Genomic DNA, 23,873 nt, shown 5'->3' on the forward strand with positions numbered 1-23,873 from the left:
CGCAAACGATGCATTCCACTGTGTACTTCGATGTTCCGATGTACATGTGACAAATAAAGCTAATCTAATCTAGAACTTAGATATTAGCACAGCTCCAGGATGCTCGGGGTGTTGCTTAGGTGGACTTGAGTTGGTTTGAAAGGAGTCTTTGTTTTGCCCTCTATTTACAAGACCAACCTGGTTTTCTGTTCGACATCATTTTCCTCTAACTTTTCTGCCCAGGTGTGCACTCTGAGTTCCTCAGTTGACACCAGAATCAGGTTTCATATCATTGGCATATGCTGTGAAATCTGTTGTTTTGTGGCAGCAGTACATTGCAATACATAATAATAAAGGCTATAAATTACAGTAGGTATATATAAAAAAGAAAATGAAATTAAATAAGTCATGCAAAAAGAGAGATAGTGTCCATGGGTTCATTGTCCATTCAGAGGGAGAGAAGCTGTTCTTGAAACACTGAGTGTGTGTCTTCAGGCTCCTGTGCCTCCTCCTCAATGGTAACAATGAGAAGAGGGCAGCTCCTAGCTGATGGGGGTCATTAATGAGGGATGCTGCCTTTTAAAGGTGTCCTGGATGCTGGGGAGGCTAGTACCCATGATGGAGCTGGCTGAATTTACAACTTTCTGCAGCTTTTTCTGATCCTGTGCGGTGGCCCCTCCACACCATTAATGACGACAGCCGGAACTCCCTCAGTGGTCACAGACAGCAAGCCAACCTCTCCCACCAACCACACCCCCCCCCCAACACACACACCTCCACGCTCCTAATTGCGTTTTAGCGTTTTAGTTTACTACTTGCAGTCTTCCCAATTTGAAGCTCTTCCATCCACTCCTTTTCTTTCCGACAGAAATGTTTACAAGGATTACCGGCAGCTGGAGCTGGCTTGTGAAACCCAGGAGGAGGTGGATAGTTGGAAAGCTTCATTCCTTCGAGCTGGTGTCTATCCTGAAAGAGTCGGGGTATGTATCCTGAAATACACACACGTGTGCACCCGTGTGCATGTCTTTTTCATATGTGCAAAATACATACATTAGATATAATGTGCAGGCATAACTTACTTGTTGTACTTTTGCATGCATATAATACACCTATGTGTCTTTAAATATATATTTACAAATGCAAATTTTTAATATTCTTATAATGTTATGTATATCCTTTATGTGTCTACATGTGTTTTATCATCAGCCTTAATAAAATAGATCTAAGCATGTCAGAGTCTCCTTAAAAAGCCATTGACAAGAAAATAGATTTCACTCGTTTCTTACATGAATGGGTGCTGTGTTTTGCCCTGTCGCCAATTTGGAATTCAGCAAAATAATTGCTAAACCGGGACTAGAACTGCCTCACTTTAAGGAATCACTTTTGTGGTTTTTCCAGCTTACTAGAAATAGGACCTGATATATTTTTTTCACTTTGTGGGATGCCGGTGGGGCTGACATTTTCTGTCTCTTAATAAATGCTGAATGTGAAAATGAATGGATTGCAGAGAAATAAGGTGGGGGATAGGATTGCTGGGATTATTCTGAAAGATGACACACACTCAATGGGCCAAATGTCCTCCTTTATGATGTAAGAAAATTTGTAATTGGTCCTGAGAAGATGGTGAAAGCACTCCCTTAAGGTTGTTGGGGGGTAGTTCCTGGATTTAGACCCAGCAATGAGGCAGGAACAACAAGTTAGGATGGTGTACCTCCGGGACCTGTGGACAATATTGTTCCCATGAGCCTCTGCCTCTTGTCTCTCTTGGTGACCAAGGTCACGAGTTCAGAAGGTGCTGCCAGACTCAGGTATGTGGGTGATTCCTGTGTATTTTCTAGATACCACACTCTGCCGCCACTGGTTCATTATTGGTGTAGAGAAGAATATTTAGAGTGGTGAAAACCAAGAGGGCTGGATTGGGTCAAGTTATTGAAAGTATCCAGGCAAGTGGAGGGTATTACCTACCTTATACTCTGGACAGACACTGAGGTTTGGGGTCCAGGATGCCTAGCCTCTGTCCTGTTTTTGGAACCATGGTACTTATGCTGATACTAGAACATAGAATAGTACAGCACAGTACAAACCCTTCGGCCCACAATGTTGTGCCGACTCTCAAACCCTGCCTCCCATATAACCCCCCACCTTAAATTCCTCCATATACCTGTCTAGGAGTCTCTTAAATTTCACTAGTGTATCTGCCTCCACCACTAACTCAGGCAGCGCATTCCATGCACCAACCACTCTCTGAATAAAAAACCTTCCTCTAATATCCCCCTTGAACTTCCCACCCCTTACCTTAAAGCCATGTCCTCTTATGTTGAGCAGTGGTGCCCTGGGGAAGAGGCGCTGGCTGTCCACTCTATCTATTCCTCTTAATATCTTGTATAATATCTCTCTGTCATGTCTCCACTTATCCTCCTTCTCTCCAGAGAGTAAAGCCCTAGCTCCCTTAATCTCTGATCATAATGCATACTCTCTAAACCAGTAAGCATCCTGGTAAATCTCCTCTGTACCCTTTCCAGTGCTTCCACATCCTTCCTATAGTGAGACGACCAGAACTGGACACAGTACTCCAAGTGTGGCCTAACCAGAGTTTTATAGAGCTGCATCATTACCCCGCGACTCTTAAACTCTATCCCTTGACTTACGAAAGCTAACACTCCATAAGCTTTCTTAACCACCTTATCTACCTGTGAAGCAACTTTCAGGAATCTGTGGACATGTACCCCTAGATCCCTCTGCTCCTCCACTCTTCCAAGTATCCTGCCATTTACTTTGTACTCTGCCTTGGAGTTTGTCCTTCCAAAGTGTACCACCTCACACTTCTCCGGGTTGAACTCCATCTGTCACTTCTCAGCCCATTTCTGCATCTTATCAATGTCTCTTTGCAATCTTCGACAATCCTCGACACTATCCATAACACCACCAACCTTTGTGTCGTCTGCATGCTTGCTAACCCACCCTTCTACCCCCACATCTAGGTCGTTAATAAAAATCACGAAAAGTAGAGGTCCCGGAACAGATCCTCGTAGGACACCACTAGTCACAATCCTCCAATCTGAATGTACTCCCTCCACCACCACCCTCTGCCTTCTGCAGGCAAGCCAATTTTGAATCCATCTGGCCAAACTTCCCTGGATCCCATGCCTTCTGACTTTCTGAATAAGCCTACCGTGTGGAACCTTGTCAAATGCCTTACTAAAATCCATATAGATCACATCCACTGCACTACCCTCATCTATATGCCTGGTCACCTCCTCAAAGAACTCTATCAGGCTTGTTAAATACAATTTGCCCCTCACAAAGCCATGCTGACTGTCCCTTGATCAGACCATGATTCTCTAAATGCCCATAGATCCTATCTCTAAGAGTCTTTTCCAACAGCTTTCCCACCACAGTCGTAAGTCTCACTGGTCTATAATTACCCAGACTATCCCGACTACCTTTTTTGAACTCCTGTTGGATTTCCAGCCAATGGTGACCCCAGGACATTTGAGAGTGGGGGAACTTGTTGACAGTAATGTTTTTGAATGCCCTGAGGAGGTGGTTGGGCTAGAGCAGCAGAAGACCACACTGGTTCCCACTCCTGTACCTAATAAAATGGCCACTGAGTGTATGTTTGTGACCTTCTGCTCCTGTAGCCCATCCACTTCGAGGTTCGATGCGTTGAACGTTCAGGGGTGCTCTTCAGCCCACCACTGTTGTAATGCCTGGTTACTTGAGTTGCAGTCACCTTTCTGTCAATTTGAACCAGTCTGGCCATTTTTCTCTGGCCTCTCTCATTCACAAGGTATTTTTGCCCACAGAACTGGGTGTTTCTCGTTCTTGCACCAATCTCTGAATACTCCAGAGACTGTTGTGCGTGAAAATCCCAGGAGATCAGCAGTTTCTGAGATACTCAAACCGTCCCATCTGGCGCCAACAATTGTTCCATGGCCAGAGTAACTTAGATCACATTTCTTCCCCATTCTAGTGTTTGGTATGAACCCCTTGACAGTGCCTGCATGCTTTTATGCATCGACATGATTGGCTGATTAGATATTTCTGTTAATGAGCAGGAGTTTACCTAACACAGTGGCCACTGATTGTAGGTCAGCACAGCACTGTGGGCCAAATGGCCTGTGCTGTTCTATGTCCTATGTTCTAACCGTGAGTGAACGGTGAAGGGTGTAAGTCGGAAGCTTTTGATCCCATTTCAGGTTTGGGAAGTCTGAAACACGCACCAGGTATGTTGATGACATCGTTGTGTGGTTCAGTTACAGCAAGGAAATTTCGCCCACACAATGGTGAATCATGACAGGAAGTGCCAGGTGGGATGAGTGCCAACATTTTAAAATATTTACACACAGAAAACAGCCACAAATATTATTTTCCTAATGCAACTTCTAAGCTGCTATCATTAAAGTTGTTTCTGGAGGTCTGCAGGACTTGAAATAAAATGTTGTTCTAATTTTAGGGAGTTGCCTGTTCCTGTGAACTGGACTTTCTCCCACTGTTAACACGTTATCCAGTGCAGTGGAGACATGCTGCTGCCTTTAGTTGAAACAATGAACTGTACAGGGCTCAGATGAATTCCCATCTCTGCCTGGTGGGAATCAAGGGGGACTTTTCTGGCCGGTTACCGGTGACTAATGGTGTTCTGTAGGGGTCAGTGTTGGGTCTGCTACTCGTGATGTTATTTGTCAGTGATTTGGATGATGGAGTTCACAGCTCTGTGGCCACGTTTGCAGATGATTCATAGATAAGAGGAGGGGTCGGCAGTTTTGAGGAAGTAGGAAGCCTGAAGAAGGACTTGGACATATTAGGAGAATGGACAAGGAAGTGGCGGATGAAATACAGTGAAGGGAAGCGTTTGGTCATGCACATTAGTAGAAGAAATAAAGGCATAGACTACTATCTGAATGGGGAGTGAATTCAGATATCAGAGGTTCAAAGGATCTTAGGAGTCCTGGTGTAGGATTTTTTCAAGGTAAATTTGAGAGCTGAGTCATTCATCATTAGCAAGAGAAGCAAATGCAGTGATAACATTCATTTTGAGAGGACTAGAATATAAAAGCAAGGATGTAATGCTGAGACTTTATAAAGCATTTGTCAGACACACTTGGAGTATTGTGATCTGTTTTGGGCCCCATGTCTAAGAAAGGATGTGCTGGCATTGGAGAGGGTCCAGAGGAAGTTTACGGGAATGATTCCATGAATGAAAAGCTTTAATGTATCAGGAGTGTTTGATGGCCCTGGGCCTGCACTCTCTAGAGTTAGAAGAATGAGATGGGGGCCACCTCATTGAAACCTACCAAATATTGAAAGGCTTAGATAGAGTGGATCTGGAGAGGACATTTTCAGTAGTGGGACAGTCTAGGACTAGGAAACACAGCCTCAGAATACAAGGACATCCCTGTAGAACGGAGATGAGGAGGAACTTCCTTAGTCAGGGATTGGTGAATCTATGGAATTCATTGCCACAGACAGCTGTGGAGGGCAAGTTATTGGGTATATTTAAAAGTTCTTGGTTCTTGATGACTTAGGAGATCAAAGGTTACAGGGAGAAAGCAGGAGAATGGGGTTGAGAGGGAAAATAAATCGCCATGATAGAATGGTGGAGCAGACTTGATGAGTTGAATAACCTAATTCTGCTCCAGTGTCTTCTGGTCCTGTGGTCTTGTGTAGTGTGATTGTATCACCAGCTGGTGGCAGCACTGATCACCCCTGTGCTGGGACAGCTGGGAGGGAACTCTGGGCACTGATGGATTATTTCACGTCCCCATCTTTTTTGTCTCCCTTTTCCTGAAGAACATGTTAAGCTGTGGAATAATGTGGCACCTAACTCAAGTGGTCCACTTTTCATTATTAAGTACTTCTATCAGCAGATTATTTCAAAACCCCATCCACCTGAGCAGTCCAGAAGTTCTGCTGATCTGGTTCACATTTACATAGGGTTAGTGGTGGCAGGGGGAAGCAGGGACTGAGATGAGGGTCTATTACAGGATTCTTCTTGTCTTAACTCTGCACATCTCTGGGACCTGACGCACAGGTCAGTACTTCCTGAACCAACTTCTAACAACAAGCTTAGAGGAGGGTTGGCAATTGGCTCGTCACAATACCTTACTTATGAAAACACCAGAGATTCTGCAGATGTGGGAAATCCAGAGTAACACACACAAAATGCTGGTGTGGAGTTTAACAGGTCAGGCAAAGCCTGTGGAGAGGAATAAAGAGTCAATGTTTTGGGCCCAGACCCTTCATCACCCTACTCTTCATCTTGCCTCCAACTAGTCCATTTAATCAAAAATAGCAGAAAGAGCCAGTGAGAAACTTTATAGAGAAAGAAATTTCATGAAGGAAAAAGAAAGAACAGAATGCATTCTTCCTTAGTTTGAGGCAGGAGTTCCAACCTTTTTGATGTTATGGACCCCTACCATTAACTGAGGGATTCATGGACCCCAGGTTGGGAACCCCTGGTTTATGGGTTAGTCATAGCTCAATATTGTTTTGTATTGGTTTATTATTGTCACAGGGTTATCATATGAGGAACGTTTGATGGCTCAGGGTCTGTACTCACTGGAATTCAGAAGGATGAGGGGTGACCTCATTGAAACTTTTCAAAGGCCTAGCCAGAGTAGATGTGGAAAGGATGTATATAATCTGCGGGAGAATTAAGGACAAGAGGGCACAGCCTCAGGATAGAGGAGCGCCCTTTCAAAACAGAGATGCGGAGACATTTCTTTAGTCAAAGTGTGGTGAATTTGTGGAATTTGTTGCCACATGCATCTGTGGAGGCCAGGTCATTGGGTGTATTTAAGGCAGAGATTGATAAGTTCTTGATTGGACATAGCACCAAAGGTTACGGGAAGAAGGCCGGGAACTGGGGTTGAGGAGGAAATTTCAAAAAAGGATCAGCCATGGTTGAATGGCAGAGCAGACTCGATGGGTCAGATGGCCTAATTCTGCTCCTATGCCTTATAGTCTTATGGTCAATTATACCAGTGCCAAAGAAGAATAATGTGGGCTGCCCTAACGACTATCACCCAGTAGCGCTCACGCCGACAGTGATGAAATGCTTTGAGAGGTTGGTTATGACTAGATTAAACTCCTGACTCAGCAAGGACCTGGACCCATTCCAATTTGCCTATTGTCACAATAGGTCAATGGCAGACACAATCTCCATGGTTTTTCACATGGCTTTAGACCACCTAGACAACACAAACACCTGCATCAGGATGCTGTTCATTGACTATAGCTCAGCATTTAATACCAACATTCCCACAATCCTGATTGAGAAGTTGCAGAACCTGGGCCTCTGTACCTCCCTCTGTAATTGGATCTTCGACTTCCTAACCAGAAGACCGCAGTTTGTGTGGATTGGTGATAACATATCCTCTTCGCTGACGATCGACACTGGCGCACCTCAGGGGTGTGTGCTTAGCCCCATTCACAACACGGTGGAGGAACTCAGCAGGTCGGGCAGCATCTGTGGAAATAATCAGTCAACGTTTCAGGCCGGAACTGACGAAGGTTCCGGCCTGAAACGTTGACTGATTATTTCCACAGATGCTGCCCGACCTGCTGAGTTCCTCCAGCGTGTTGTGAGTGTTGCTTTGACCCCAGCATCTGCAGAGTATCTTGTGCTTAGCCCACTGCTCTACTCCTCTGTATACACATGACTGTGTGGCTAAGCATAGCTCAAATACCATCTACAAATTTGCTGGCAATACAACTATTGTTGGTAGAATCTCAGGTGGTGACGAGAGGGCATACAGGAGTGAGAGATGCCAACTAGTGGAGTGGTGCCGCAGCAACAACCTGGCACTCAACGTCAAGCAACACACATCAAAGTTGCTGGTGAACGCAGCAGGCCAGGCAGCATCTCTAGGAAGCGGTAGTGTCGATGTTTCGGGCTGAGACCCTTTGTCAGGACTAACTGAAGGAAGAGCTAGTAAGAGATTTGAAAGTGGGAGGGGGAAGGGGAGATCCAAAATGATAGGAGAAGACAGGAGGGGGAGGGATGGAGCCAAGAGCTGGACAGGTGATTGGCAAAAGGGATATGAGAGGGTCATGGGACAGGAGGCCCAGGGAAAAGGAAAAGGGGGAGGGAGGGAAAAGCCCAGAGGATGGGCAAGGGGTATAGACAGAGGGACAGAGGGAGAAAAAGGAGAGAGAGAGAAAGAATGTGTGTATATAAATAAATAACGGATGGGGTACGAGACGGAGGTGGGGCATTAGCGGAAGTTAGAGAAGTCAATGTTCATGCCATCAGGTTGGAGGCTACCCAGACGGAATGTAAGGTGTTGTTCCTCCAACCTGAGTGTGGCTTCATCTTTACAGTAGAGGAGGCCGTGGATAGACATATCAGAATGGGAAAGGGATGTGGAATTAAAATTTGTGGCCACTGGGAGATCCTGCTTTCTCTGGCGGACAGAGTGTAGGTGTTCAGCAAAACGATCTCCCAGTCTGCGTCGGGTCTCGCCAATATATAGAAGGCCACATCGGGAGCACTGGATGCAGTATATCACCCCAGCCGACTCACAGGTGAAGTGTCGCCTCACCTGGAAGGACTGTCTGGGGCCCTGAATGGTGGTAAGGGAGGAAGTGTAAGGGCATGTGTAGCACTTGTTCTGTTTACAAGGATAAGTGCCAGGAGGGATATCAGTGGGGAGGGATGGGGGGACGAATGATCAGTGGGGAGGGATGAGGGGGACGAAATGTCAGTAAGACGAAAGAGCTGATTGTGGACTTCAGGAAGGATAAGACGAAGGAACACATACCAATCCTCATAGAGGGATCAGAAGTAGAGAGAGTGAGCTGCTTCAAGTTCCTGGGTGTCAAGGTCTCTGAGGATCTAACCTGGTCCCAACACATTGATGTAGTCATAAAGAAGGCAAGACAGCGGCTATACTTTATAGGAGTGTGAAGCAATTTGGCATGTTGACAAATACACTCAAAAAACCTCAATAGTTGTACCATGGAGAGCATTCTGACAGGCTGCATCACTGTCTGGTATGGAGGGGCTACTGCACAGGACCAAAAGAAGCTGCAGAAGGCTGTAAATCTAGTCAGCTCCATCTTGGGCACTAGCCTACAAAGTACGCAGGACATCTTTAGGGAGTGGTGTCTCAGAAAGGCAGTGTCCATTATTAAGGACCTCCAGCACCCAGGACATGTCCTCTCCTCACTGTTACCATCAGGTAGGAGGTACAGAAGCCTGAAGGCACACACTCAGCGATTCAGGAACAGCTTCTTCCCCTCTGCCATCCGATTCATAAATGGACATTGAAGTTTTGGACACTACCTCACTTTTTTAATATACAGTATTTCTGTTTTTGCACATTTTAAAATAATCTATTCAATATATGTAATTGATTTACTTGTTTATTTATTATTTTGTTTTATTTATTTTTTTTTTCTCTGCTAGATTATGTATTGCATTCAACTGCTGCTGATAAGTTAACAAATTTCACGTCACATGCCAGTGATAATAAACCTGATTCTGATTCTTATGGTACCAAGATAGAGAGAAAAGCTTGTCTTGTATACTCTTCGTACAGATTAAATCATTACACACTGTATTGAACTAGAACAAGGTAAAACAATAACAATGTAGAATAAAGTGCAAAAGCTAACAAAAAAATGCCGCGCAGGTAAATGATAAAGTGCAAGATCATAACGTGGTGGATTGTGAGGCCAAGAGTCCGTCTTATTGTATAAGAGGTCTGTTCAAGTGTGGGGTAAAAGCTGACATTGAGTCTGGTGGTTCATGCTTTCAGTCTTTTATAACTTCTGCCCGAGGGGAGGGTGTAGCAGAGAGAGTACCTGGGGTGGCTGCAGTCTTTGATTATGCTGGCTGGTTTACTGAGGCAGCAAGTATTATAGACAGAGTCCATAGAGGGGAGGCAGGGTCCCGTGATGCACTGAGCTGTGTCCACAACTCTCTGCAGTTTCCTGCAGTCACGTGCAGAGCAGTTGCCAAATCTTGTGGATACAAGCCTTGCATCTCTCTCAGGAGATTGTAGTCTGAAGTCGCCACTTTCAGAGACCTGAAATCGTAATCCAAGCCCTCATCAGTACCATGGGAGTTAGTGCCGTCATCTTCATGCAGAGCCTTATAGGCCTTGTATGTCAAAAAGCTATTGAAGCCTGGTCCTGTCTCGGGCAGACGTAAAGGTTGCTATGGTATTATTTTATATGAGGCATTTTGGCTAATACTGAACCCTCTTTCAATATCAGGACAATTGACCACATAGAGTGAATAGTAGGAATCCTTGGCAGAGAGGTCGGTGACTGAGGGGCATGATTTACGTTAGTAGAAGGATTGGTTGGGGATTTTCCCATCCAAGGAGGAGGGAATATCTAGAACCCACTGCTTAACAGGGTTGGGAGGCACAAACTGTCATCATATTAATATGTACTGGGAATCGCTCAAGACTTGGAGTCTTTGGAAGTAGGATCAGGTCTGTTGTAGATTCAACGAGCCCAAAGGTGCCCGTCCGTGCTGGAGATTCTTCCACAGGAGGTCTTTGTCCCTATGTTCCATTGAACCCTGATCACCTGGTCATTGTCTCATTGTTGCTTGTGGGAGCTTGCTGTGCTCAAATTAGCTGTCACATTCCTCATTGGCTCTATTTCATACAAGTACCTCATTAGCCGGCAAGCTCTTTGAGTCAGCATGAGGAAATAAAGGGCAAAATAGAAATGTGAGCTTTTTAATCATGTTATAATCTGAAAGTGTTTAGTTATAATCAGAAAGGAAGGGCTTCAGGAGGTAAGGGGGGCCTGCATTTTAGGATTGCAGAAGCCATTTTGTTAATAATTATTGATGTGCTTATTGGTTGGCAAGTCATTTCTTGGCAGAGAGGGTTGAGGGAGTGGTCTGTTCCAGCTTCTAACTTGTTACTGTGTTGAGAGAGTGTTAAAAAATCCTCACACCTTGGGACCACTGCCAAAGTGTCCGGAGTGAAGGCAGGCCCCACTTAACAGGGAAATTATTTAGCATTAGTCAGACATGCACCCTCTGCCCAAAAATTTACGTGGAGATATTTGTATGTCAGGACCTCCCCCCACCCCACATCTTACCTCCCCTTCTCCCACCTCCCCACTGACCTTCCCTTCTCTTAATGTTAAATTATGCTGCTGATTGGAATCTGGCAGGGTCCCTGTGCTGAATGTTTTTGCCTGGGACTCTCTGCACAATAGGAAACTCTGTCATTCTTTCCATCTGGGGTCGACCACAGTCCTGTCGACATCACTACTTCACTACAGCACAGCAGCATCTAGTAAACAAGCACGAAAAGGGGCTAAGGTCACTGTTATTTTATTTTCTTTTAAAGCAAAACACAGACACATAAACAATAAAACACATAAACACTTTACATTGAACGTAAACATAAAATGCTGGAGACTCATTTCTGAGTTGCCTGCCTCTGAGGGAGTGTAACAGGGTGGGACCTGCTAGTTGCTGTCAATAAGAAGTCCTTTCCAAAATGTTAACTGCTCTTCCTTATTCTCCCCCCTCCCTCTTTCTTTCCAGTTTTTTCTTTTCTCCTGACTTCACATTCTTTTGTTCTTTCCCTTTTGTCTTTTTATCTTTATGTCGTTTCCTTCTCCCATTTCTTTTTCTGACATGATAGCTCTCTGTATCTTTATCTATGTTTCAAGGTTTCTGTTACCGTCCTTTCTCGCATTCCCCGTCTGTCTATTTATTTTATTTATTGTGATACAGCGTGGAATAGGCTCTTCCAGCATTTCGAGCTGTGCTGCCCAGCAATCCCCCCATTTAACCCCAGCCTAATCACAGGACAATTTACAATGACCAATTAACCGTCCAACTGGTACGTCTTTGGACTGTGGGAGGAAACCGGAGCACCCGGAGGAAACCTACGAGGTCACAGAGAGAACTCCTTACATGCAACATAATTTGGGATCTTAATTATGTCCTTATATCATAATGCCAGTGGAAACTACAGTCGCTGGAATCTGGACCAAAGCTCAAACCTGCAAAAAGGAAAATGCTCGGTTGATATTTCAGATCGAGACCGTTCATTTGGACGCCAAAACAATCAAAGTTTCTGGTCATCTAGAGAGACATAGGGTCTCTACCCAAAAGATTAACAGTCGATTTCCCTCCACGGATGCTGCCCGAACCACGGAATTTTTTTTTTTGCTCACATTTCCAATTATTGCCCTGTTCAGGGTAAAGACTGTGAAAGATGCAAGACACGGTATGGAATTTACCACCCAACCAGTTTGACCTATTTGTGAATCCATTTAGATGCTGCCCTGCCACCTCTGAATCCTCTTTGACTCTAAATGCCCACCAAAGACTTCTCGTACCGTACAATATTGCATGAGGAGATTTGGCCCATCGGGTCCATGCCTGTTCATCCTCCTCTTATTTCTTTGTATCTCTCACACAGATGTCCATTAAAGTAATTTAACCCTTTTTTAGGCATTAACCTTCAACTAAGTGGTAATTTACAATAAGCAATTACCTTAACAGCACACCTGGGGAAACCCATGTAATCATGGGAGGACAGGCAAACTCTGCATGGACAGCACCTGAGGTCAGAATCTAACCCTAGCTCCTGGAGATGTAAGGCAACTACTGAAGTGGAGAAACCAATAAATGCGGCCATGCCAGCATTCCTTAAGTCCCAGAAACTAATAATTTAAGCACTAAATTGGGTTGAACTTACCTAAAGTTCAACATGTTATCCAGCTTACAGTACCTGTCCATCCACATGATGGGGAATATGTTGGATAAATTCAGAGGGTATTCCTCTCGTTAAAGTTTTCTGCCAGAAACCCATTACCTAGTAAGTAATATGTTGCCATTATTTCTCCAGATGACTTTACCAGAACCCAAAAACGGAATTTGCCACGTGTGGCAGATGAGGGACCTCAAATTATGCTGAAAATCTGAAGCCATAGTGTGCATTGCGAGAGAATATTGGATTCTTTCACTCAGTAACTGTTTGTGATGTCCCTGCTCCTCACTGTTGCATCAATACACTTCCTTGGTTTTAATTACATCGCTAGTGGTGGTGTTCATGACCACAGGTGCCTAGCATCTCTCTAGAATTCCCACTCCCAATCTCTTTCTCTTTCTGTGAGCCTCAGGACTCACACCACCAGGTTTAGGAAAAGATACTACCCCTCAACCATCAAGCTAAGGGGATAACTTCATTCCACTTCACCTCCCCCATCATTGAACTGTTCCCACAACCTATGGACTCACTTTCAAGGTCTCTTCATCTCGTGTTCTCGATAGTTATTGCTTATTTATTTATTATTGTTTCTTCTTTTTGTATTTGCACAATTTGTTGCCTTCTGCACTCCAGTTGAATGCCTTAGTTGAGCAGTCTTTCATTAACTCTGTTATGATTATTATTCTACAGATTTATTGAGTATGAAAATGAATCTCAGGGCTGTATGTGGTGACATATATGTACTTTGATAATACATTTATTTTGAACTTTGTATATCTCCATTTATCTTTCCTATTTCTTTCTCTATCCATCCATCTAACCATGACCTTCCCTCTCCTACGGTCACCTATCCGAACATCTCCTTACATGGCTCAGTGTCAGACCTTGTCTGATTAATACACACACAAAGCGCTGGAGAAACCCAGCAGCTTAGGCAGGGGAGATAGACAGTCGATGTTCCCAGTTGGTTTGTCTGATTGTAGTCTCATTGCTTTTGCCGCTCGGGAGGAGGATGAGAGGAGGCTTGATCGAGGTGATAAGAGGCACGGATGGAGTGGAGAGTCAGTATCTTTTCTCAGGGCGGCAATGGCTGATACCAAAGGACATCCTTTTAAGGGAGGAAACTATAGGGAGGGATGTCAGAGATAGAGTTTATACTTTATACTTTATTGTCACCAAACAATTGGTACTAGAACGTACAATCATCACAGCGATATTTGATTCTGCGCTTCCCACTCCCTGGATTACAAATATTAAATATTTAAAATATTAAAAATAGTTAAAATTAGTAAATATTAAAAATTTAAATTATAAATCATAAATAGAAAATAGAAAAATGGGAAGTAAGTTAGTGCAAAAAAACTGAGAGGCAGGTCCGGGTATTTGGAGGGTACGGCCCAGATCCGGGTCAGGATCCGTTCAGCAGTCTTATCACAGTTGGAAAGAAGCTGTTCCCAAATCTGGCCGTACGAGTCTTCAAGCTCCTGAGCCTTCTCCCGGAGGGAAGAGGGACGAAAAGCGTGTTGGCTAGGTGGGTCGTGTCCTTGATTATCCTGAGTTTTAACACAGAGAGTTGGAAGTACATGGAATGCATGCAGGAGTGATGTCAGAAGATGACCCATTGTGGACATTTAAGATACTCTTAGAAAGGCACACAGGTGAAATGCTATGTGAGACAGAAGGATTGGACTGAACTTGGAGTGGGTTTAAAAGTCGTCACAGCATCATGGCTCAACGGGCCTGTACTGTGTGTTCTATGAAAGGTGCTCTCTCGATGCAAGCTGTTGTTAAACAGAAGGGAAAGAAGCTGGAGTTGCTTTATCAAACAATAATATCCTGGCTAATACAGTCTTGGCCTCTGCTCAGTTCCCCATAATCATGCACCAAGTCTGTCAGTAAGGTCATTACGTATCACACCAACACTGCCAGCAGAGGTTCAGCCCTAGTCTCGAGGAGCTGTGGGGTGAGGAAGGGGGTTTGCAGTAGGCCATACACTGTAAGATTCATGATTCACATTCAAATCCAGATTCTTTGTAATGGAATGGGATGAAGGGCTTTATTCTGAGTCACAGTGAAATAAACACTGCAGACCCGTCCCAGGCCCTTCAAGTTCACGAGAAAATTCCTAATTATGTCAGCGATCCGGCAACCTTTGTCCGAGAGAGAACAGTCATACGGATAGCTGGTGATGGGAAATGGAATACAGCAGGCAGTTGTGGTTGGTGAGTAGTGGTGGTGAGAATGGAGACTGGGTAGGGGAGGGGAGAGATGGATAGATTCGGGGGTTGGGGGGGGGAACCATTTACATTGCTGAGATTTTCCAGAGGGACCTTTGCTCTGATTCGAATATTACTGTGCCCAAAGAAAAACGTAGGAGATTCTGGAAATCTGAAGTCAAAATAAGAATGGAAAATGATGCAAATACTCAGCAGGCCAGGCAGCATCCGTGAAAAGAAAAACAGAGTTCATGATTCAGACCTACAATTCTTTATCAGAACTAGAAGGCACTAAAAGAAGGAAAGATGCTGTGGGGTACCTGCTCACATGATCACTGATTGCTCTGGGGTCGTGGGAGAGAGGAGAGGGAGAAAGAGGGATGGACAGATAGAGTGATAGAGATCTGTGTCCAGAGAAGAGTTAGGAAAATTCAGAAACAGGGAGGAGCGTAGGTTAGTTTAGGGTGAGAGGGGAAAAAGGACCTGAAGGGCAACCTTTTCACACAGAGGGTAAAGAGTAGATGGATTGAGCTGTTAGAGGAAGAGGCTGAGGCAGTTACACTGGTATCATTTCGAAGCACTTAGGTGGACACATGGAGGGGTGGTGCTTGGCCAAAAGCCGGAAGTTGGGACTAGCTGGGTGGGCACTGTGGACAGCACAGACTCAGTGGGCCGAAGGACCTGTATCTGTGCTGTATTGCTCTATGCCTCATTGATTCTATGTGTTTAAGAGAGAGAGACTGAGAGACAGAGAGAAGGATTGCTTCCCAGCCATAGTGAGCTCAAAGAATCACAAATCAGGGTAGACATCCCAAGTCAGCCAACAGAATTCCTGTGGCAAGGACTGAAATTCTTCAGATTCTCCGCTGTGACGCGGACATTCTCATTTAAAAGGAGATCTGCAGCTCACACTGCAACTTCACCACACTTCAGCCTGCCTTCTTTTCTGCGCCACACCTCTGGTTTTATCCACACTGGGGTATACTGACAATCTTCCTTTGAGGAGCTCTGGCTGTTATAATTTATGCAAAATTAAAACAATTTATGTTGTATACAAGGAGAGAGTGGGGATTTCTAAATCAGAGCTGCCGTCTCTCAGAACCTCCTCCGGCACTGGTTATAGCAGAGAAAGAGAAAACCCACCCAGGACTCCTGCCCTCCATCATGAGCAATTGTTGTATGATGAGGGCAGGGTTACACTCGGGGTAGTGAAAACCTCCACGACCACTTGGCCTAACATGGCAGTTGTGGCTTTGCGGAACAGGTTATCCAGAAAAAGCAACACACACAAAATGCTGGAGGAACTCAGCAGGCCAGGCAGCATCTCCCTTCCTTCTCAGTCCTGAAAAAGGGTCTTGGCCCAAAATGACGACTGTTTACTCTTTTCCATAGCTGCTGAGTTTCTCCAAAATTCTGTGTGTGTGTGTGTGTGTGTGTGTGTGTCTGTGTTACTTTGGATTAGAAGTGCCAGCAACATTGATCACAACCCTTTAGAATAGAAAATACAGGAGGAATGAAATTCATGCAAATAAATCTCAGGGTAGTATATGGTGACTTTGATCATCATTTTACTTTGTACTTTGAGGTGCTGGTATTCTGAATTTAAAATAAAACCTGAAAATGCTAACTCTGTTGCAGCAATCGCTTCCTGTGTCCTGTTTCACTGGTGGGTCTGCTGTGCATTAGAATGCCTCTAACAATTCTCTGCTTGTCCATTCATTTGTTCCTTTCTACTTGCTCCTAGTTGCTAAATGGGTGATTAATTGAATGAATGAATTTTCTTCCTCCTTTAATTGGTTTAATTTGCATCACCTATGACCAGGATAAGGAAAATGTAAGTAGGTTTATCTCTCTTACCCTCCTTTCTGAAACAGAAGTGGTTTCCTTCTATCTGATTTCAGAGTTACTGCTAGTTTCTTTTGCTCCACCTCTGGTTGTGTCTGTCTGTATTAGATTTGCATGACCTAGAACCAATTTTGTTACTTGCACGTGTCCTTGATATGGTTGCTGTGTTTCCCTGTCTGAAGCCATTGGTGAGTTGCATGCCCAGTGGTTAATACAGTGCATGCTCTATTTATGATGTGTTCTTGGCCATTGTGTTCGTGATAGAGGATCGTGTGCACCAGAAAGTACTGGCTTGTCAAATCCGTGGCTGTGGACACATGATTTGAATTGTCTCTCACCATTTTAGGGTAAATACTTCTTATCTAAATAAGGTAAATTTATGCACATTTTATTTAACAATCATCTGCTTCCATTCAATGATCAAAAAGGTAAACTATTCACACTGGTAAAAAAAAGAATCCTGTTGTCTTATTAAGATCACAAGCATATTTGCTGTAAGCATGAATATTACAATCACATATCTAATACTACTACGACTACTACTACTACATCAACTCAGGCCTAGGGGGCCGGAGTTGGGCAGTATCTAATTGTAGTGCCCATAATCCAGTTATTATTTCCAATAATCCAAACAAGATTCCCGCCTAGGTACATGTGCTGTGTGGCAACTATTGGACAAGACTGGTGACGTGCACTCCAAGCTGAGGTTGCCCTCTGTGGCAACGTCTGCACAGCTGTGGGAAGTAGTCCTCCTTTCCTGTCCCAGAGCTGGAGGGGTCACTCATGTAGACATTACTGCCTCATTCCAGTACCACACCCCCTCTTCATTTACAAAGATGGCACACTGAATATCAACATACCTTTCCAACTAGTTGTGACTCAATGTTGGAAACTGATGCATTTAATAACAGGAAACTTTGGCTGGTGATTAAGGACAATGTCATAAAAGCTGTGAGGTGGCTTGGAGAATAAATTGTGTATATCTGGCTGTTTCTGAGATGAAACATTCACTTCCTTGGAATACACAGTTACCAGAGTCTGCACAATGAAAGGATTGCTAATGCTTCAGGAACATCCTGGAGATCGCTAGAAATTAACTATGAATCCCTGAAATCATATCATAGTCATAGTCATAGTCAAACTTTATTAATCCCGAGGGAAATTGATTTTCGTTACAGTTGCCCTAACCAAGAGTAGCGTATAAAAATAGCAATATAAAACCATAAATAATTAAATAGTAATATGTAAATTACGCCAGGAAATAAGTCCAGGACCAGCCTATTGGCTCAGGGAGTCTGACCCTCCAAGGGAGGAGTTGTAAAGTTTGATGGCCACAGGCAGGAATGACTTCCTATGACGCTCAGTGTTGCCATTTTTGCCATTGACATCTATCACTTTTGTTCTGTTTTACAAGTGTTGGAGATTGGAGGGTGGGGACTCTTTGTTTGATTGACGGCCAGTAATCATCCAATGGTTAAGAAAAATTTGTGCTTGCTTTCCAATCAGCTGTGGGAAAGAGGAGCACTGTGAAGATGAATCTCTCAGCTGACTAATGGTATGAGTGAGGGAGCAAAGTGGTTTGATGGTCCCTCTAGGAATTAAATCACACTGGAGCTGACAATTATGAAAGAGATACTATTCATTCCCTGGGGCCTTCCCTGGGTTTTCTTGTGCTCTGGTGAAAAAGAATGAAGGTATTCCTTCAGTGACTTCCAAATCTTAGACTGGTTTCCAAGAATCTGTTGATTGTGGTGTAGAACGTACTCAGTGACTGAATGTCCAAGATATCATAGTCCTCTGAATGATGAGATCTCTCTTCACTTCCTTCATAACCCTCATCTTGACACAAAGGCTCTGCTCTGTTCTCTCTAGCCTTAGAAATGGACTCTCAACTTTTATCCTTCCTAATACTTCAGTGAAATTCTTTATCTGGCACAACGGTAGCTGAGTGGGATGCAAGGGAAATGCCCTGGGAGGGGCAAAGGCCAAATCTATGCAGGGAGAGGGTGGTTGAATATTTCTGGATTTATGCAGCAGTTCCTTTGAGAATTAGAGACTATTTACACTGTGCTTTCCCTCAAGAGAGTAAATATTATGGATGGAGTTCATGAGAAGGCAAGGTTATACACAGTCTGTGGAATTAACTGGTTAGGTGAGATGAAAGAGCCTTTTTTGTTCCATTCTTGACTAGAAATTTAGCTCAAAGAAAGAATCCGTATTGAGAGAAACGTTTCTTTGATTTGACCCTTCTCAGCTTGGGTGAGATCAGCCATTGTAAACCTCCACACACTGAGGTTTAATATAAATGGAAATAATTAATTCCAGAAAAAATAACTAAAAGAATTCTCTATTCTATTTTCAGAAAATATTGAAGAGAAAATTTAGTTTGCAGCATATATTATTAAATGAGGAGTTGTGGGGGCTATTTCATATTGCCAGATTTATCATTGGGGTGGGGCAGGATGGGAAGTTGAGTGACAGGGAAAGTGTGTCTTAGCTGGTCAGGGATCCGGCCTCATCGGTGTCTATAAATATCTTTAGGTGGTGCCTAGAGGCTGTAAGCATATTTAGCGGTCTGAGGAATGACAATGAATTTCAGTGGATTTAAGGACTATGCAAGTGATTTGTGATCATGATAAGGCGTTCGTCAGTCAAGGTCAACCATGGATATTGCATCCTAGCTGTCTAGATATGCAAGTCAGAGCAGTACAATATGGAAAGCAAGCTGTTGCCCGTGTAGCAAGCTTCCCCTCTCCACGCATCCAGTGAACCCAAAGGAACGGCAGAGACCGATACAATTTAGCACCAGCAGTGTCACGGCAGTTGCTAGTTAGCGTTGAACTCAACGTAGAACTGCGCAAGGGACTCCAGCTCCAGATTTTTCTCCCAGGGTTTACTCCCGAAGCCTTTGCCATTCATAACCATATCAGTACTATGTGTAAGTTCTGTGAGTATCCCAGGACCATGTGAGTAATTATAAGGGCCTAACTACACTTACAATATATTCTGGTGGTGTTGTGTTTATGATTTAATTTATAGCGTTCCTGGAAACATGTGATATCTTGGAAGAGTCTCTTTGAAAATCTCTGCCTTTTAGTAACATCAGATAGGTCCAAAGGTCAAAAACCTCTTGTAAGGTTATATTGACACTGGACTCTGATCACTGCCTCATTTCCAAAAGGATGTTCAACAGTTTACACGAGAAAGACTTCAGTGCCTCCAGTGGAGAGGATGTCCTTTCCCCGGGGCCTTTAAAGAGCAGAGTGATTCACTGAAGTTTTTAGTTTATTTGTGGCTACAACCTACTATTTTCTTTTCCCCTTCATAAGCAGCAAACCGAGAGTGAAGAGAATGGCTCTGGGGACAGCTTCATGCACTCGATGGACCCCCAGCTGGAGAGGCAGGTGGAGACCATCCGCAACCTGGTTGACTCGTACATGGGTATTGTCAACAAGACCATCCGGGACCTCATGCCCAAGACGATCATGCATCTCATGATCATCAATGTGAGCACCAGTTTTGGTTCCTTGCACTTACTTAAGAATGTGTCTGTCAGGGCTCCAGTTTGTGAGAAAGAACTTGGGAGAGCAAAACTGAGCCACTAATCTTTCTAAAATTTATTCTTGGGTTGCAAGCACCATTGTCAAAGAAAGACATTGATTACCCACCCAGAGGTAGCATTGAGAAGATCTTGGTGGTCTGGCAGGGAGTTCCTGCATTTTGACTGAGCACTGACACAGTATCTTTTGGTTGGGATGGTGTGAGAGGGAGATCTGGGGCAGGTCATGTTCCCATGCAAGTGCTGTCCCTCCCAATCCAGGAGCGGGCTGGTTTGGGAGGTGTTGCCAGAAGACTAATGGGACATCCAAAGTTTATGAATGTAAATGCAATTCTTTCTTAATGTCAAAATGCATTTAACCTGAGTTAATTTCTTTGATGTCTTCCTTGTTATCTTTTGAACTTTAAAAGAGACAGACTTGGAGGATAATGTCTGAGTTATGTTTAAAACAATGTTCGTAGGTATTTTAAGGAGTATACCTTTACTACGACCCCTCACCCATCCACTCTGCCCAGGAGAGAATGGCATTTAGACTACTGAGCTCTAAATATCATTGTCACCTCTTTTGTTTTACCTGCTATTCCTGAACAAGTCATTCCTAGTGCGGGAAGTGAGAGAATCCAATCCTACACTCATCCTTCCAATCAGAGGCCTTACTGCAACATCTCACTAGGATCAGGGTCATACCTTCAGAAGTGAAGTCACTGGTTCCACTTTTCCGTCATTGAAGGACCTATTTGGTGTGTGAAGGTCTGGAGAGCTGCTGTTTTGTGTCAAAGTTGCCAAGCTCCTCCCTGTTGGTTGTCTCTATTATGGGAAGTCTATTGGTCTAAGCATTTATTTTTATCAGAAGCTGGTGTTTTGGACAAGCTTAGAGGCTAACTTGGTTGGGAAGGTCCAAGGAGGGTTAGGACTTATTCTGGGCCTAGATTTGAGCCGTCGAATTCATCTTCGAGTGAACACATCTGGACTTGGACCTTGGCCTGTGGTCTGAGCCTGGAACTAGGTTTGCTCCTGACCCAGTCTTTGCTGCAACTCTCACGTGACCTGGTTCCCAGGCCAGTGCTTGGTTGTGACCATAACCGTGATTCCAGTTGTTCACTTTATGTTGGGTGGTTTAGCTGTCATTTGTAAAAGGGATTGAAATTAAGTGCAGGACTAACTGGTGTCCTTTTCCTGACAGACGAAGGACTTCATTCACTCTGAACTCCTTGCCCAGCTCTACTCCTGTGCAGACCAGAATGTCCTGATGGAAGAGTCTGCCGAGCAGGCACAGCGCCGTGAGGAGATGTTACGGATGTACCATGCGCTGAAGGAAGCCTTGAATATCATCGGTGACATCAACACCAGCACCATTAGCACCCCTCTCCCACCACCTGTAGATGACTCCTGGCTGGGAGTCAGGGAAATACCATCTGGGAGAAGGTAAGTAAACACGAATCCTACCCCAATCTCACCTGATTGATGCAAAGAGACGGCACAGTGCAGCCATGCTGTGCATTTTCTATGCCGAATCCACCTCTTTCTCTCTCTGATATTGCATTATTAATGATTTCCATTGGTTTCTTCCCCCCTAGATCTCCAACCTCAAGTCCAACACCACAGAGAAGAGCTCCTGCTGTTCCCCCCGTCAGGCCTCTGTCCCGTGGCCCTGCCCCTGGTCCACCACCTCCCTCTGGACCACCTCCTCAAGGACCACCCGGCAGTGCCCCGCCAATCCCCTCTCGACCTGGGACCGATTCATTTGGAGCTCCACCTCAGGTCCCCTCCCGGCCTAACCGAGCTCCGCCCGGGGTCCCCAGGTAAGAATTCTCTGAAAGTGCCTTACTTAGAAAATGAAGCGGAAGGAGATTAGGTAATCACAATGCCAGACTGTGCCAATGTCTGTACCTGGCGATGCCCCTGTGTATTTATTGAAATGATGGTCTGCCCATTTGTGTGGGACGAGGCTGAGCAGCGGCTAGGGGTTAAAACAAACACTTAAATCAACTCTCCGTGCAATCTCCCATTTCATTTCCACCCAGTGGTCTTAGAATAATTTGAGTTGCCCACTAGACCATGATCATCTGAGTTGCAATGAGTTGTCAGTCACCTCCTCCGATCTAGCAATCAATCTAGTGTGCTTTACCAACTCCAGGTGGGTATTCTCACAATATTTTTTGAGGTTGCAGGATGGACTCAGCACACAGAGGTAAGGAGGATGGACTAGGGTCATGAAGTAAAGCAACATTGCAGAGCAGCAAAATGGATCATGATCAATTCTCTTTCAACAAGACATGCCTGAAAGTATAAGAGTGTACTTCCACTTAGAGTCGGAGTGGGGGAAAATGGCAAGAAAATAAAGCCATGGACTCTTTATTTGAACTCATAACAGGATGGGTAAATGAATGACACAAATAGAAATAAATGAGTAAAATTTAATTGGCATTACAGCGATGTTATTGCAAAGCAATCTCGATTGAAGTCTAAGTAGTCCAGGATACTTAATTCTGAGAAAAAGTAAGCAAAATTGACAACATAAGAAGAAGAATTGGGTCAATCCTCATCTTAAAAGACAGGATAAAAGGAGATAAGTGATCTTCTCTCAGAAAAGTTGAAGCTAGGATTGGATTGGGATGAGTACCAGGCAGAAAATATTGGTAACATACATCAAAGTTGCTGGTGAACGCAGCAGGCCAAGCAGCATCTATAGGAAGAGGTGCAGTCGACGTTTCAGGCTGAGACCCTTCGTCAGGACTAACTGAAGGAAGAGTGAGTAAGGGATTTGAAAGTTGGAGGGGGAGGGGGAGATCCAAAATGATAGGAGAAGACAGGAGGGGGAGGGATAGAGCCGAGAGCTGGACAGGTGATAGGCAAAAGGGATATGAGAGGATCATGGGACAGGAGGTCCGGGAAGAAAGACAAGGGGGGGGGTGACCCAGAGGATGGGCAAGAGGTATATTCAGAGGGACAGAGGGAGAAAAAGGAGAGTGAGAGAAAGAATGTGTGAATAAAAATGAGTAACAGATGGGGTACAAGGGGGAGGCGGGGCCTTAGCGGAAGTTAGAGAAGTCAATGTTCATGCCATCAGGTTGGAGGCTACCCAGACAGAATATAAGGTGTTGTTCCTCCAACCTGAGTGTGGCTTCATCTTTACAGCAGAGGAGGCCGTGGATAGACATGTCAGAATGGGAATGGGATGTGGAATTAAAATGTGTGGCCACTGGGAGATCCTGCTTTCTCTGGCGGACAGAGCATAGATGTTCAGCAAAGCGGTCTCCCAGTCTGCGCCGGGTCTCACCAATATATAAAAGGCCACATCGGGAGCACCGAACGCAGTATATCACCCCAGTTGACTCACAGGTGAAGTGATGCCTCACCTGGAAGGACTATTTGGGGCCCTGAATGGTGGTAAAGGAGGAAGTGTAAGGGCATGTGTAGCACTTGTTCTGCTTACACGGATAAGTACCAGGAGGGAGATCAGTGGGGAGGGATGGGGGGGAACGAATGGACAAGAGAGTTGTGTAGGGAGCAATCCCTGTGGAATGCAGAGGGGGGGGGAGGGAAAGATGTGCTTTGTGGTGGGATCCCGTTGGA

At 44.5% G+C, this 23,873-nt stretch overlaps 1 protein-coding gene across 9 annotated transcripts in view; it reads left to right on the forward strand.

Moving 5' to 3' along the window:
* Positions 1-23,873, forward strand: part of LOC134359846 (dynamin-1) — a 256,455-nt gene that overhangs the window by 209,398 nt on the left and 23,184 nt on the right. For 7 of the 9 annotated variants that reach the window (XM_063073579.1, XM_063073578.1, XM_063073577.1 and 4 more), the window contains 5 exons: positions 848-959; positions 16,716-16,727; positions 20,071-20,244; positions 21,481-21,722; positions 21,875-22,099. In XM_063073579.1, the coding sequence (XP_062929649.1) occupies positions 848-959; positions 16,716-16,727; positions 20,071-20,244; positions 21,481-21,722; positions 21,875-22,099 (765 nt within the window). The remainder of the gene's footprint in view (positions 1-847; positions 960-16,715; positions 16,728-20,070; positions 20,245-21,480; positions 21,723-21,874; positions 22,100-23,873) is intronic. The other 2 variants (XM_063073582.1, XM_063073583.1) reach the window with 1 other exon arrangement.

The sequence above is a fragment of the Mobula hypostoma genome, chromosome 21 (genome assembly GCF_963921235.1).
Source record: "Mobula hypostoma chromosome 21, sMobHyp1.1, whole genome shotgun sequence".
In the NCBI taxonomy this organism is placed as follows: domain Eukaryota; kingdom Metazoa; phylum Chordata; class Chondrichthyes; order Myliobatiformes; family Myliobatidae; genus Mobula; species Mobula hypostoma.